This window comes from Perna viridis, chromosome 2 (assembly GCF_037379345.1).
Source record: "Perna viridis isolate PV_CMFRI_1.1 ecotype Kerala chromosome 2, ASM3737934v1, whole genome shotgun sequence".
Taxonomy (NCBI): Eukaryota; Metazoa; Mollusca; class Bivalvia; order Mytilida; family Mytilidae; genus Perna; species Perna viridis.
The window spans coordinates 58,887,037-58,903,619 of NC_142446.1; the positions used below are offsets into that span (position 1 = coordinate 58,887,037).

General features: G+C 35.4%; 2 protein-coding genes across 3 annotated transcripts in view; one reads left to right on the forward strand and one right to left on the reverse strand.

The window, feature by feature from the left end:
• The first annotated feature begins 1,044 nt into the window (after positions 1–1,044).
• LOC148626266 (uncharacterized) lies at positions 1,045–14,411 on the forward strand. The gene is made up of 9 exons (XM_088570130.1): positions 1,045–1,165; positions 1,392–1,466; positions 2,159–2,250; positions 2,446–2,947; positions 3,171–3,238; positions 3,507–4,158; positions 4,490–5,218; positions 5,582–9,337; positions 9,659–14,411. The coding sequence occupies exons 1-9, from the start codon at positions 1,162–1,164 to the stop codon at positions 12,505–12,507; spliced, it is 8,727 nt and encodes a 2,908-aa protein (XP_088426256.1). The 5' UTR covers positions 1,045–1,161; the 3' UTR covers positions 12,508–14,411.
• Positions 14,412–15,220: 809 nt separating this feature from the next.
• LOC148626267 (E3 ubiquitin-protein ligase HECTD1-like) overlaps positions 15,221–16,583 on the reverse strand; it is a 32,591-nt gene continuing 31,228 nt past the window's right edge. For both annotated transcript variants that reach the window (XM_088570132.1, XM_088570131.1), the window contains one exon: positions 15,221–16,416. In XM_088570132.1, the coding sequence (XP_088426258.1) occupies positions 16,134–16,416 (283 nt within the window). In that variant the 3' untranslated portion in view covers positions 15,221–16,133. The remainder of the gene's footprint in view (positions 16,417–16,583) is intronic.

The window sequence follows — 16,583 nt, forward strand, 5'->3', positions numbered from 1 at the left end:
GTAAAATTATAGAGACAATTTAAGTCTTGTGCATGACAGTGATCTTGAACTACTCATCTAAATTTTAATATTAATTGAAGAGAAACTTACAACGGAAAGAGGTTGCTCCAGTTGTGTTCAACGCTGTTTGTTGGAGCTCGCGCAAAAACAAAAAAAAATCCGAGGCTTAGGTATATGCGTAATAAAAACCAGACTTTAAGCGACACAATCACACAAGTTGCTGGTTCAAGAACAACCTTCATTTTGTTTGTTTCTGAATGCTACTATTTAAAACTGCAAGTAACCACTAACTTTTGATATTAAAATTAAAGAAAACTTAATACTTTAAGAGGTCTAAATATGACATATAACTTCTACATGAAAATAACTCCATAATGTACTGTCCTAAAGTGAATTTCGCGAGGGGTCGAAAAAGGTTCATCGAACTATCAAAATTGTTAAGTTTGCTAAATAATGCTAGAAAACATTTTATTTGGTGGAATGAACAATCAATGACAGATCAAACGGGGTCTTTTTCTACATTTTCAGAAAATTTCAATTTTTTTTAGTAGCGTCCTGTTTTTTTTTTTTTTTTTTTTTTTTTTTTTTTTTATCAACACTTACACCGCAACCTTCGTAGTTTCATGCACTTTGGTAAAGGGAATAATTATGTGCTATTATTTATTTTTCTTACGCAAGAAACAACAGTTCGTGTATATACATCTGAAAAGAAAAACGTCAAAATACAAAATTGTTTGTAAGTTTATCTATTTTGTTGTTTTGTTTGTTGTTTGTTTGTTAGTTATTTTGTCTGTTTGTTTGTTTTTTTCCCTGTGTTTTTTGTTTTTGTTTTTGTTTTTTTTTGTTCTTGTGTTTTGTTTTTGTTTTTGCGAAACCTACAATGTAAGAGAAAACTGTAATTGCACACACGATACGCCGATACATCTGAAGAGGGGGCTACCGGAAGAGAAAGCACAGTGACGTTGCGCACAAAAATTGGCGCATCGAAGTCATAAAGGTAAGAAACGTCACAGTTCGTTTCTATTGCCGACGTCGCCTTCAGTAGGTCATTTGCGGTTTGATCGTCACGACGTGAAGACGCAAAACAGTGATCAGCTAATCTTTAGCATTTCACGAGTTTTTAAGGTGTTCTTGTTTATCAAAACAAGTATACTTCTTAATATGGGTGAGTTTAACATTTTTGTCTTTTCTAAAAGATCTTGCTTTGTTCTAACATACACATCAGGAAATTAGTGCAAGTAGTAGACAGAACACCGTAATGAGGGCTTTCTTTTTCTCCTTTCTCTTGTCTTTGAAACTGAAGCTTGATATTTGTCTCGTATGCATACATGGTCTCACGGCCACAGGGTCTTCTTGTTTACTCTTCTTTACTTCTTTCTACTACTTTTCAGATAAGCATGCTGACTGTAGACTTGCTCGGTATTTACCGGACATAGAAAGGGTTGTCGGTCCTTTTACCGACGAGCGTAAGTCTTTCTTACTTTCTTACTTCCTCACTTTCTACTATCTTTAACTATCATTATTCCTATGATTAAGTCTACTGTTTTCCATTCTCGTTATGAACAGTTTTCATCACTACCTCGACCTTTTCACCACGTTTAGTACTCTATTTAGAACTTCTGTCAAAGGACCTTTCTCAAAAATATTTTTATTCATGTGCCATAGTATGGTCTGTGAGCATTTAATTGGTATTGCTACATGTGTACAAGTATATTACTTGACATAACAAATTATTAACCATTACATCGGTGGTTTTTTTCCTGTTTTCCCAACTATTGTGAATGTTTGATTTGTATAATGTTACCTTTTTAATCCGACACCCGAGTTATCCAGGTTCATGTTGGTAGTTTCATTGTTAAAAAAAACTTTCCTAAACAGTCTGCCTAGTTACACGATATTTTATTTTTAATCTGTGATTCAATCTTCAGCAGTGCCTCGAAACACAAGAAAATGTACCTGTTATAAAACTTCAAGATTCAATTTCTCTGAAGTTGTATGCACCTTTAGTATTACTAGTAAGTCTTTGTGAACGTGGTAAAATGAATTCCTTAAAGTATGCGACATCTGTTCAACTTCATGAGTTCTATGATGAGTAAAACTGGCATTATATCATTAGATAACATTTTAAAAGATAATTATGAATGTTCATTAATTTCAGAGCGTGTAGAGTTGAGGATTCTGGTGGATATTCAAAACACGAGAATATTTGTTGCTGATATCAAACGTAGAGAAAGAAAAAACAACTCTAAAGTAGGTTTCTCGAATCTTTTTGTTTTGTTGTGTTGTTTTTGCTTTTGTTTTGTTTTGATTTTGTGGTTAATTCACAAGCCTGCTTTACAAATGGACCAATATTAGTTAAATCGAACTGACATATTAGTTTATAAGTCAGCAATAATTTTGATAAAGGTTTTACTCTTAAATTATTTTTTCTACAATCCATTGCAGGATTTAAACAACAATTGGGGTTTCCAGCAGCCATCCTTCAAAGAATATGGAAACTATACTGATAATTCTTGGAAAATACAGAAAATATCAAATGCTGTTAACGAACTGAAGTATTTTACCCAGTCTCAATCAAATTCCATCTTCAAAACTGGAGTCGCATCAGCTCATGATACTAGTGCCAGATGTATTCTGGTAGAGCCAAAACATCACAGTCAGTATAAGTCACGTGTCACCCTTAGAGACGGAGTAACACAAACCTGTGATGCAAGAGCCCAACTGTTTGGGAGAGAATCGGAGTACTTAAGTCAGTCTAAGCCACGGGTCTTCCAGAACGATAGAGAAACCCAAACTGATCCTAGATACACCGGAGCAGATTTGAGGTACGCCAGTCAATCTCGTACTATCTTCAAGGATGGGAAGACACAGACTGATGGTTCGGATAGTACTGTTGAGGCGATCAGGCTCAAAGACTTGCTGAAGGCGACTGCTCAGAGACTTCACCGTAAGTTTTCATACTATATTCTAGCATTACATGTTAAACTAACATAAGTAAGTTAATGTTTTAATGTTCCCATTTCAAGTTACGACACTGATAGCAAAAATAGTAATTCAACAAATCATAACCACGTGTGCTGTGTTGTTTCTTTTGGGTTGTGTATTACATTTTTGTTTCCTTCTGTTACCGTTTTGCTTTTCCCTTATATGTTTCTCCTCCTTTATTGTAGATCCTGCCATTTATGCACCAGACTACCTTAGTGCATGTATAGATGAGTTGGACAATATATATTCGGAGGTGAGTTGAGAATATCGTATATATATATAACAGTCTTTTATCACTAATTTTGACGAAATTCACGTGACGGCATGTAAAAAATGCATGAAGTATAATTATACTAAGCTGTGTAAAACTTGGTTCAATAAGAACCTATTAGGTGTTTTTTGTGAATAGAGATGCATTGTTTGACACACGAAATTCAAACGTAAATGACATATGTAAGTATTGATGACTTGTATAGAAATCTTAATTTTTTATATAGCATTAACATTTAACTCTATTTCAGACAACCTTTTACCGAAACGACACACATTTGGCCAACCACCGCTTTGCTGATATAGTGAGATCTATTCTCTACCCCGTTCTGAGTGTGTTTAGGACTCAGCAATTAAAACCTATCATAATAACTCACGAAATTGGCGGGAAAAGAGAAGCATCAACTCAGTCTTATTCACCAACTTCTGCTTCCTCGCAACAGTCAAAATTATCTTACGTTCAACAACCTACGTATTCTTACTCACCTCAGCTAGCTTCTTACTCACCACAACCAGCTGCTTCATCACCACAACCTACTTCTTACTCATCACAGTCAACTTCTTCTTACTCACAACAGTCAACATCTACAGACGAACTACATTCAAACGATCCACAAAGTGGAAATTATATTGATGAAAATTATCGTCCAGGTATTTTGTTGAAGCCTAAAACCAGTTGTAAACCAAAGAGAGTATCGTTTAAAGAAGGCTTTGATGTATATAGTTCGTCCAGAAACACGGAGCCACATCATGACAGCGATAGTGACAGGTTGTATGGGCATAGAAGAATAGTTTTCGGGATAAGCCAAGCTGCCACTGTTCCTTCAACTGATTACATCAACAACAATGTCTTCAAGAAAGATGAATTTCAGGATGCAAGCGAAGCTGAAAATACTGGCGAAGGTAGGAAACTAAGTCTATTATTGGGTCAAGAAATAAAATTTAGTACAAAAGTATTGGAATAAAATTAAGAAAAGCAAGGCAAATTTGATATACGTATGCTTATTTACATTACATGTTATACGAGTATAAACCAATTACAGAACTTTTTTACTGTTATGAATAGATCAGTTAAGTTATTCAAGGTTTGTATTTTTTCTAATGCCAGGAAATCCTTATCCAATTTCATGATTAGACAATTTCCATCCTAGAAATGACATACTTGTACTAGTGTAAGTAAGACTTACAATCTTAGACAGGTATATATCTCAAACGTTTCTTGCTTGTTTTGCAGGTGAATATGGCAAAAAGAATTCTATCACTGATTATGTACCTGAGAATGTACAAAATACCACCACGGCCATTACATATGGAAATTCAAGATTATATGATGCATCAAAATGCCAAGAAATCAGAGAAGAAGTTGAACAATATTTTGCATCGTCTACGGAGAATTTCAGACGTGAAAGCAAAGCAACATCTGCAAACTTGTTCAACAAAGATACGTTTTCCTACAGCGAAAACCTAGAAAACGAACCGCATGACATAAACCCTGTTTATAAAACAGCTTCTGTTGACAGGAGCGAGGATGAACTAGACGACAATCCACCTCTATGTTATGACGATGAAGATGATTTAGAACCGTTGGATATTTCATGGCCACCAGTGCCAGACTTAGCCTCGCTTTTAGAGGAAGATACCCGAGTTCATCTCACCGATATAGATGATGATTACACTCAATATATCTCATGTAAAAGACCAGTCTATCCTGTAGTGGAGTATCCATTGTATTACAGGATTGAAAACCACGTGGATTTTTCTTCTGAGGATTTGTTTCAAGATGAGTCTGAAAGTATTGTCATCACTCCATTATCTTCTGAGGAAAGTGAGGTCGAGTATGACACAGAAAGTTCTACTCAATATACAGAAACTTCTGGACCCGAGGCGACTGCCAAGCATATTGGAAATAAAATAAACATTCAAAAAACAGTCTTGGGGATTCCACCAAAGAACATTGATAAACGTAAGTATAGTTTGATATACAGTACTCCAATTAGTAAGCGTACTTAAATAGATAGTAAAGTGATTTCACAACCCACGAGGCTTATTATCTAGGTATACACATATGCTTAACGAAGAAGTCGAAGATTCGAAACAGCACTTGTTAGTAGATGCATTATGCTGGGCCAGTGATAAAAAAAAACATCGGTAATCAATGTTAAAAATAAAATAAAATAATAACAATTAATAACAATAAAGACCGGAGTATGCACAACTTCTCAGTAGCTGAATAAAACATTTTCCTCAAACAAAAACAAAAAAGTAAAAATGTCGCATCGCATGTTTTCGGTATGAAGATTTTAATCGCCAAAATTTAAAATTTCAGAATACAGTCAATCCGGGGCGCCTGTTCGATGTCAAAATTTCTTGAAACAAGATTCTAACCAATTGGCAACTGAAATAGTCAGTACGGAAATACAACGTACTGACAAAGAGAAAATGGTGGCCAGCGAAGCAATAAACAAACCTAATTCAATCGACAGGAATTGTTTCAGCGTTGAGCGATTCTTCAATGATACCGCTAGTGATGAATATCCAAACAGCGCAACAAGTGCATCAGAAAGCTATCTTGATCCAAAAAGTGATGAATTGTTTGGAAGTGATAGTGAATTGGAAGAGTTCGAAAGAGAAGAAATTGACAATGTCACATGTATGATTTCTTCAACAACTGGAGAAGAAATTTTCCTCGACCTCAGTGAATTAGACGAAAACAGCGATAATCATCAAATAAAAAAATCACTAACTGCAAGCTCCCCAAGAGGATATGTTGAAAATGGCGATGAGGCATCAAACGATGAAGACTTCTGGAGCACAAATATGAAATGCACTGATGTACAAGCTAAACTGAACGATCATGTTGTTCAACCAACCAGAAAACAAGTTGAATCGAACGATCATGTTGTTCTACCAACGAAAGAACAAGTGAAACGTTACGATCAATATATGCTACAATCGGAAGAAGTAGTAAAACCGAACCATGAAAATGCACTGCCAATCGAAGAACAAATAAAACTGGACGATCAAAGACCACTATCTACTGAAGAACAAGTAAAACTGAATAGTCAAAGTTCATTACCAACTAAAGATGCAATATCGAAGCATGTCGAAAATAGAAACATTCATGATAAAATGGATGAAAAAGTCAATACTGTACAAACACAGGAAAAGCCTGATCATAAAGACACCAACAAATATGAAACTCTAGCAGCTGCAACTGTGATGGAACTATCCACTATAACTGATGACATTATGTATGACGAGGTCGCAAAAAGAATGAAAGAAATTTCAATGGATGAAATTTCAAATAATGTTAAAGTTGTCAGTAAATCTGTCCTAAGCAAAGAAACCAACATTGGTATAATTTCTAGAGAAGACCCTCCAGATATTGTCAGCAATCCACTCATTCAAAACGACCAGAAAATTCAGCCTTGGGCATTCAATTGCGGAATAAAAGAGAGCTATGAAGAAACCTCATATGACAGTGATGATTTCTGGGAATTAAATGGTAAACATATAGCTGAACAATCAGACGATGATGGTACAGTTTCAAACAAGCACGACAATGGCGTAATTGAGCATACTGCAAGCAATAATAAATTCAATTCTGTTGCAGAACAAACCTCCGAAACTCATATGGCAGATTTGAATTTGACAACTTCTGATGTCCAGAAGAAAAAAGAAAAAAAGGAAAACTGGCCTTCATTAAATGACAATGTGAATGAAATCAATGTCGCCGATGAAAGTTCTTGTGACAGTGAAGACTTCTGGAACATGAGTGCTGAAGAAGGTGAAGAAAAAATCGAATCAAAGGAATGCGAAATGCTGCCGGTTGAAAGTGTCGCTTGTAACAGTTACGAAGATCACAAGATTGCAAGTTATGGTCAAGTGATCCCCGCCCAAGGCAATAAATCTGAGGACCTGAAACTTGACAGTTTCATTCATGATGTCATAGACAGAGCAAAATTGCCACAGGAAGCAGTTTCAAGAGAACAAACTGAATGTAAACGGCAACTAATTGATGGCACAACTTTAAACAAATATGGAAATAGCAATATGAGGTTGGTTGCTAGTGAAAGTGGAATGAAACCTTCTGAGTCCTCTGTCATGAAACTTAACACTTTAATTAATGATGTCCTAGAAAGAGCAAAATTACCAGAAGACACAATTTCAACAGAAGAAACTGATCGGCAATCAATTGAAAGTGCAACTGAATACAAACGCGAAGAAAGCAATGTGAAGTTTGCTGCCTGTGAAGGTCTGTCTGGGTCATCTGTCATGAAACTTGACACCTTAATCCACAATGTCACAGAGCAAGCAATATTGCCAGAAGACACAGTTACAACAGAACAAACTCAATGCTCATATAAAGACAGTAGAGATGATAAAAACATGGATAGTCAATCAACCAGTGGCATTAAAAATGAAAAACCATTAGTCAACCATTCACACTCCTTTGACAAAGAATACCCAAGTTCTGTTAGCAGCAGTGATTTCTGGAAGAGCCACACATCCGATAAACACGAATCCAAAAATCAAGTAAAATTAGTTGATAACGAGAGCAAGCAGATACCATTAAGTAGCTCAGATTATTGCGTTCATATTATGTCAAGGTCTGATGATAGCCCAAGCCGTAAATCCTCCTCATGCGCAAGTCATGACAGTAAAAACAAGTATAAAACAAAACGCGATACTTCCAGTGACGAAAGCGAAAGGAGCAGCTGGACCAGCCGAAGTAGTCGCAGTTCCAGGAGCGATCGCAGAAAAAGGTATACGAAACGAAGGGGTAGTTCATCAGAATCGTATTCCAGAACAAACAGCAGTAGAAAATCGTACAGTTCAAGAAGTTGTACGAATAGTACTGAAACAACTACTGACTCTTATTCAAGTGATGACTACACCAAAAGTTCAAGCATATCGAAAATATCTGCAAGGTTCGATTATAGCAGAAGCACTGATAAATCAAAAAGTTCTGACGACAGAAGAAAAAGCAGGAACACTAATTCGTGTCTCAGCGACGCCAGTAATCAGAGTTCAATAAAATCGGAGCTGCAGTCCATCAATCATTCAGCAAAAAGCGATCGAAATGAAATTAATGAACAAAATAAATCTCCAATAAAGGAAAAATGGCATCATTCTGATCAAACAAGAACTGATAACACAAACTGTGCCATACATTGCTCCGAAGACAAAAGTAGCACCAGTAGCATTGCTGAAGACATAGTATCTTTCGAGAGTTCCCAGTCCAAACACTCTGATAATAAAAAGTACAATCATGTTTCTGAAAATCCATGCTTAGCTAGCGATGTATCTTGCGGCAACGAAAATAGCACAAAAGAAGCCGTGGAAGTTGGAACAACCAATAATGACCACTTTAATGATAGCGCTATAGACATAGAAGTCAAAGTGGAACCATCTCAGCAAGCTACCCAAAGAGAATCCGAAAATGATAGTAGCAGCATAAGTAGCATAGCGGAAGAAATCGAATCTATTTCAGCAAAAGACTGTCCACCACAAGAGAGTGAAAACCCGATAAATGCAAAAGCTGGAGTTGGAGCATGGGAATCTCCTACTGACAATGTTTTTAGCAGCCATGATAAAAGTGATGCCAAGCTTTCAGATCATGAGAGCAAAACTTCCTGTGATGTTCATTCCATCACTTCCCCTAAAAACGAGGGCGACAAAATCGCAAATCTAAACAGAAGTCTACCAGAAAAAGTTTCTCATGAGTTGATCACAAGTGAACAAAGAGGATCTGAAAGCGATCAAGGCAGCACAAGTAGCACAGCAGAAGAAATTTTATCTATTTCTGACGAAAGCAGATTTTCTAAACCTTGTGATCATTCAAAATCTAAAGTCGCTGCATGGCTGTTTTCTGAGAAAGTCGCTGGGTCACAGCCTATGGCTACCGCTAATGTATTAAGCAATGATATCACGGGCAAGATGGGCCAAGGAAAGGCCAGATATGGTCGGAGAAGCCAACTAAAAAAGTCAGATGTTGATGTGACGAACACGGGGTCCAAAACAATGGATATCTTTGCAGACACAGATTGGCTAAAACCTCAGGAACACGAAATTAAAAGAGGTATTTAACATTTTACAGCTATGAAAAAAAATATCATGTTTGTGTGTAATTTTCCAAGATATGCTTAAAATTGTTTAAACACGATGATTAATTTTTTAAAAATATTTAAACAAATTGAGCGTCATATTCTGCGATAACAATACTTATACTTGTGAAAAGTAACCAAAAAAAACTCATTTTAGGTAAAAAATGATGCAATTACTTTGTGATACATTTAATATCTTATAATTATATTTCAAATAGCAACAAACAGGTGAAATGGAAAGTTAGTTTTAAAGACATTAATTAATATATACTTAGAAAGTGATGGTCTTTTTTCAGGTGAGGCGAAGACAGAAATACGTGTCGATAAATCACACATTGAAAGCAGCTCTTGGAATGATAATGAAAAGACCGAAAGTAATACTAATAATTGTGATAACGGTCAAATTAATGAATATAAGAAAGGTGCAAAAGAAGTAGAGGAACAAAAAATAGACTTGGCGTGCGAAAACAAAGAAATACCCTCTATTACCAAAACGATTGGTATTAATGGAGGAAAAAAAGAGCCAGTTGCTGAAAACAAAACACAAGGGGTATCCAAAGAGAAGAACAATGCTAAACCCAAAAAGGTGTCCAACATTTGGACAAAGATGATGGCAAAGTATGATGCCCCCAGCAAGCTAGAAAAAGAAGCAAAGAGTAAGAAATGGACAAAACAACGAGATTCAATAGCCAACATGTCAGATTCGGACAGAAGTCTGACGGATTCTGAATCTGACTCTGGCCAGAAGAAACCAGGCAGGACCCCCTTCAAAGCATTGGCGATAAACGACAGTTATGTTGTTGAATCTCCCAGCGAGTCAGATCCATGGGAGCTGCCGGATTACACAGGTGGTAATTTCATCATACCGTCAGAGGATGATGGTGATGAAATCGATAAGCTGTTAAATCAAATGGGGAAGCGAAAATCATCGAAAAATCAAGATCCGTCCCAGAAGTTAGAACAAAAAATACCTCTTGTGAATGAAAAAGAAATTTTCGAACCATTACCAACCAGTTCGAATATTACAAAACAGAATCTTAGCGCAGTTGGACGAACTTGCTTTGACGATATAATCGAAGAAGATATCTCTTCACATTCTGAAAAAATCGAAGTACCACAAATCGTAACCAAGCTCAAAAAGAAAGGACTGAATGTAAAATGGGCTTCAGATATCGTCAAAGTCAAATTATATGATGTTGAAACAGACGAATCCGAACAACAATATGATTATCTAGAAAACAATGATTGGGAACTATCTGATGATAATGATGATGACAATGAATATGCACTCCGGTGTGCTGTCAATGAGTTGAATGATGATGATACGGATATCGATGAAGATTTTGATGATCCGTTTGATGACAAAGCTTGCTCGATCGATCTTAATCCATGTGATGAAGCCCGGCGTGAAAGGCCCGCCAATGAATATGCACTCCAGCGTGCTGCTGTCATTAAGAAGAATGATGATGATACAGATATCGATGAAGATTTTGATGATCCGTTTGATGATAAAGCTTGCTTGGTCAATGTTTATCCGGGTGATGAAGCCCAGCATGAAAAACCCGCCAATGAATATGCACTCCACTTTGCTGCTGTCAATGAGAAGAATGAAGATGATACGGATATCGATGAAGATTTTGATGATCCGTTTGATGATAAAGCTTGCTCGGTCGATGTTAATCCGGGTGATGACGCCCAGGAGGAAAAACCTACCAATGAATATCCACTCCAGTATGCTGCTGTCAATGAGAAGAATGATGATGATACGGATATCGATGAAGATTTTGATGATCCATTTGATGACAAAGCTTGCTCGATCGATGTTAATCCAGGTGACGAAGCCCAGCGTGAAAAGTCCGCCACTGAAAGCGATGTAGAAGATTTAGATAATTTTGTTGATGATAAAGCTTGTTCTATTGATGTAAACCCTGGCAATGAAGCCCAGCCACTTCAGCCTCACCAAGTTCAATGTGGTGATGAGCCTGAAAACGATATTGAAGAATATTTTAATCATCAGTCTGATGACCAAGCTTGCTCATTTGATACAAATCCCGACAAAGAAACTCAGTCTCCAAAACCTCAACGAGGTAAATTTGGCGATCAGTGCAATGACAAAGTCTGTACCGGTCAAAATGCAACACTGCCGCCTAAGCTTGACAACTGCCAGTGTGATAAAAGCTCAGATTCTGATATCGATGAAGAAATTTATGAGCAATCAGATAGAAGCGCTTGTCCGAAGCCTTTAGTTATAACTCCGAACGACAATGCAAATGAAAAAGAATCTGCAAGGCCTGATAACGACCGTGGCAACGAAACTTCTAATGGAGAATTCAGCAGTAAGCTCGGTGAAGAGTTAGATACAATACCACATACTGGTATAGTAGAAACACATTCAAACGTTGAAGTTCGCAAAGAGGAAGAGCATGAACATAGAGATATTTCGAAGGAAATCAGTAGGGCTGAAAGTATAAATCTATCTAAACCAAGTCACAAAATCGAACCGCGCAGCCTGATAAATGTGAGTCCACCAAATCAGGAAGAAATCGCAGATATAAAACCAATTGAGCGGGAGGTACTAATGCCTGTGGCAATAGGTGCATCTTTAGTACACATCGGGAATAAACAAGCTACTCTGATGAACTTGAGTTCACAGAAACCGGAAGATATTCCTGAGATGAATTCTATTGAGCGACAGCTACAAATGCCCGGAACAAATGGTATTTCTAAAGACACTGGTAGTAATGCAACTGACCTGTTGCTGGGAAATCCTTTGCAAAGGAGAGGGTCAACGCTGACACCATTAGCTTCTGTCGAGGAATCTCCCAAGAAAAAGAAAGTTAAAAAAAAGAGAAGTGACAAAACAAAAACAACTGTTGCAGATAACGCAAATGAAAAGCCCAAAGAAAAGTCTGATAAAAAACCCAAAGAAAAGGTTTATAGAAAACCAAAAGAAAAGGTCGATAAACATCCTAAAGAAAAGGCTGATAAAAAACCCAAAGAAAAGGTTGATAAACAACCTAAAGATAGGAAGGCTCATAAGAAACCTGAAAATAAACCAAAAAAGAAAGAAGTAGTTGTCTATGAAGATTCGAGTACTGATGGATTTGAAATGCCCTCATTTGAACTTGCTGAAGACTATATGTAGAAAAATTTATGATTTTATATATGTGTATCTTTTTATTTGAGAAAAATGATTTTGCTAAAATTTTAATCAGACAATAGGCAGCATTTCTCTGTGATAACTATATTTTTATTAATCACTTTTATTGTAAAAATAAGTGCCAGTCCCTGTAAGAATCAGGCAGTAAAACCCTGCCAATCTGACAGTTTAACTTTAGTTTTAATCTTCAGATTTAAGGAATGAGTACAAGAATAGCCTCCATTTTGAAGCAATAAATACTAGTTGTGCAATACTTATTTTTGCAATGAAATGTTCAGCAAAATATTTTTTTCATTTGTAAAGATCAGATGGTAGTGTAAAAAACATAGATGAGCAAGTTGTAAAAGGTTTGAACTTTTTGCCTGATTCTTACAATCACATGTACTTTTTTATCCTTTAATCTATTGTAATAACACTTTATACACATATAACCCATAGGAGCTTTACTATAAAGGAGAAATGAAAAAATCAATGTTGAAAAAAGAATGCTATGAAATTTTACTGCTACGCTCGATCAGTGACATGCTTCCTACCTTAATTTTTAATTGCCGAGTAACAATTAGAGTTATTCTAATTAATAGGTACACTTGTTACCTGTCTCTCTTTATAAATATATAATAAACAAACGTTTAAGTCCACACTGTGAAGTATTCACTATCCATTGACTGCACATAACTATACCACAGATGGATAGTGAATAGAGTGTGAAGTTGTTAAAGAAAATATGAACCCCCCCCTCCAATCAATTAGAGTGGACTGGGCTATATTGCAATCACCTTATCCCTCCATCAATATGTGTTACACTATTCTGTAACATATTTCTCAGATTCTATCTGAGGGGGTGTTTGTTATTTGGTATATTTCTATTGCATGATGACTTGTACAGTGTCTACCCATTTTACGTAACGTGCAACTTCTTGTTTAACAAAGAGACTTGTAGCAAGTCTACTTATGAGAAAGTATCAGGTGCTTCCCACTATATCAGTAAAGCTCAAAATTATTACTTATTATTTAAAAGTATGTACAATAATATTTAAGGCGTTTTTATGTTCATAGATAATTTTTTGTATCATGTTATGGTGAAAAATCCTTAAATTTTGACAACTTATAAAAATGTGTACACAGCATATTATATATACATTGTTTGAAAAAGTCACTAGCTTTCCTACATCTCATCCCTACTTGCCTCATATATTTCATTGTGAATCTATCAACTTAGTGCATTGTTTAGATTAACCCTATGAGGGGAATGAAACAATGCATAAAGAAGACGAGATTCATAAGAAAAATATCACAGTAAGTTAGAGAGGTGAGGGGCAAGCTTGATTAGGATGCACCTACCCCAAGGGCAAGTAGCTGAAAAAAACAATTCAAATACTGTCTATATTATATGCTTTTATAAAATTATTTTTTGCAGTGTTATCAGAGTAAGAGGACCTGTCTAATTTATTTTTTAATCTTAAATTGATATTTTCATTTTTTTTTAAACCATTGTATTCCATCATGTTGTCAAATCTGACATTTGGATTAGACAGGTTTCACAGTCAACAATAAACATTACTGTAAGGTTGATAGTTTCCATCACTAAGCTAAGTGATTTTGGTTCACATAAACACTAAACAGTAATTTATTCCGACCCTATTATCTGTGTTTAAATACCACAATCAGCTAGCTTACCTTAAGTTGTAAGTGTACAATAAGTTGTAAATTATGACATCATAATAGAAAGTGGTATTATGAGGTCATTACTTACAATCCATTTTACACTTAAAACTTTTTGTGAATCTACCAATTGCTATTATTCTGTTCAATAAAGACCATTTTTGTATATACTGTATTTGTAACATAATTTTGTTTAATTTTCGTTTTTCAATAAAATTGTTATTTTACTTTTGTTACTTTCTTAATTCCAAATTTGACATTCACATAGATTTTGTAAATTTATAACAACTGGTAATTAACCGTTTCATAGGGCGCTGCTTGATACGACCACTGAGTTTGAACCCTGAAAAGTTGGGGCGAGTATGAACACACAATTCAAGCTTGATACAGCTTTGTAGTCTGATTATAAGACATTTGACACAGGATACAAGTTTGATCATCCATGTGGCCACTTTCCAAATGGTTCAGGTCACAACCTCCAGTCCTTCCAAACCTTCCTTTGGGGTATGGCACATTCTGGTACATTTTTTCAAAGAAATCTCTTCCCTTTTACTGAAGTTATCATAAAGACATGAGGAAAACTTGTTTCTGGCCCCTTATTCCTACTACAAGTCAAGTCACCATCTCCCCAAATTTAATCCAAGCCTTCTTTAGGTGGTTTGGCACCTTGCACAATTTCATAAAGTATCATTTTCTTATTGTTCATACTTCTGGAAAATGTTATTTGACTGGTACATCACTCAATCAGCATCACATTGTCTCCTTAATGCTGTCTTTTTTGTCACATTACCTTTCAAATTGATTAAGAATTGGTCATTGGCTATTAAAGCTTGGATTTATTTCACAAAAAAATACCTTAAGGTGATTACTTTCTGGAACAATATGAAGTAGGTGGGGGATTCAATGATACTAAGGTTCTTTCATTTTTCTCTGTAATTTTTTAAGCTTTTAACTTCTGCATCCAGTTAAGATTTTCATGTTTTTTTTATGAATTTCATACTTAAGAAATTGTCTACAGGTCATAAATAAAACAAAATAATTTTTCATACATTTTTACTGTGTAAGATCACAGATTCATGTGAAAACAAAATTTGATATAGACCTAATTAAAACAGAACACACTGTCATCATACAAATCACCAATCACATTATTATCAAAGCACTGTTAGTGTTTATATAGGTATCCATGGTAATGAATTGGTAGATGATCACAAACATTACAACAAAAGGTACATTTACCATCTCAAAAAAGGACAAACTTCCCTTTACTATACCCCTCATCTTACTCTCAAAACATATCAATGCACCTATTCATGTGAAAAGGTACCCAAAATATATATTGCACAAAAATATCTTTACAAATTAAATATGAAACAGTATACTAATATAGCAAATACACAACTTGACACAAATGCAGCCCTTCAAAGCCCTGAAAACTATTTACTCCATATTAGAATAGTAAACACCACAGTACAGAGAAAAAACCAATACTTTTAATTTGGTGAATAACATATAACCAACAGAAGCAATACGATCAAAACAGTGAGCTTAAATTGATATTTAAGAAAAAACGTTAAACCAATGGAATGAATTTTATCTGCTTAAATGCCAGGGGGTGACTGTCTCTTGAAAAAGCTAAGTCCTTTCTCAATTCAAAGCAGAAAAAAGGGGAATATAATATCTACATGAAAAGCATGATAAAATATGATAAAAAAAATCATATACCTACAAAAGTTTTTAGAAAAACAATAAATAAATAGATCAATAACAACAACTATATTTGAAATAAAACCCAAAACAAAACAAACAAAACTAATCAACTCAATAGCTCAGTATAATTGGCTGGTAATCAGAGGAAATTCTGGAAAATATCATGAAATCATTTGTTTCAAGTCATATATAAGAGTCAATTAGAGCAACTGTAAAAGAAAGGTTTCAGTTCAATCCACTCAATTCAAATGGAAACCTTTTTCAGCAGTGGCTGCTAAAAGTTTTTCCCGGAGAATATCCTCTGAGGAATATTCTGGCAGTTTGAGATAATGAACACATGTGTTGACTGAAGGAAAGCTAGTATCATTTCCGTCAACTTTCCTCACAATCGTTAGTCTTGGATGTAAGTTTGCGAGGCCACCTGGTGGCAGAGATGAACAGCCAGTTGTGAACTGTAGGAAAGCTTTTTTCTCATCTGGACTTAAACTGGTCACCACATTTACAAACCTTTGGAACCCAGGGCTAAAAATATAAAACATATTAATTTAATATCAATTGCACTCCTTGTATAACACATGGTAGATCTTCTCATGTTGGACTTATCTTCAATATTTTTTGTTTCAGTACAATTTGTAAACAATTTATTTTTGGATCTTGAACTTCCTAAATATTTCGTTCTAATTAGAGGT

Excerpts from the sequence above, each read along its gene's own strand:
- LOC148626266 (XM_088570130.1), top strand. Across the intron at positions 1,467-2,158 it reads CGGTCCTTTTACCGACGAGC|AGCGTGTAGAGTTGAGGATT; the intron begins GTAAGTCTTTCT and ends CATTAATTTCAG. Across the intron at positions 3,239-3,506 it reads TGGACAATATATATTCGGAG|ACAACCTTTTACCGAAACGA; the intron begins GTGAGTTGAGAA and ends ACTCTATTTCAG.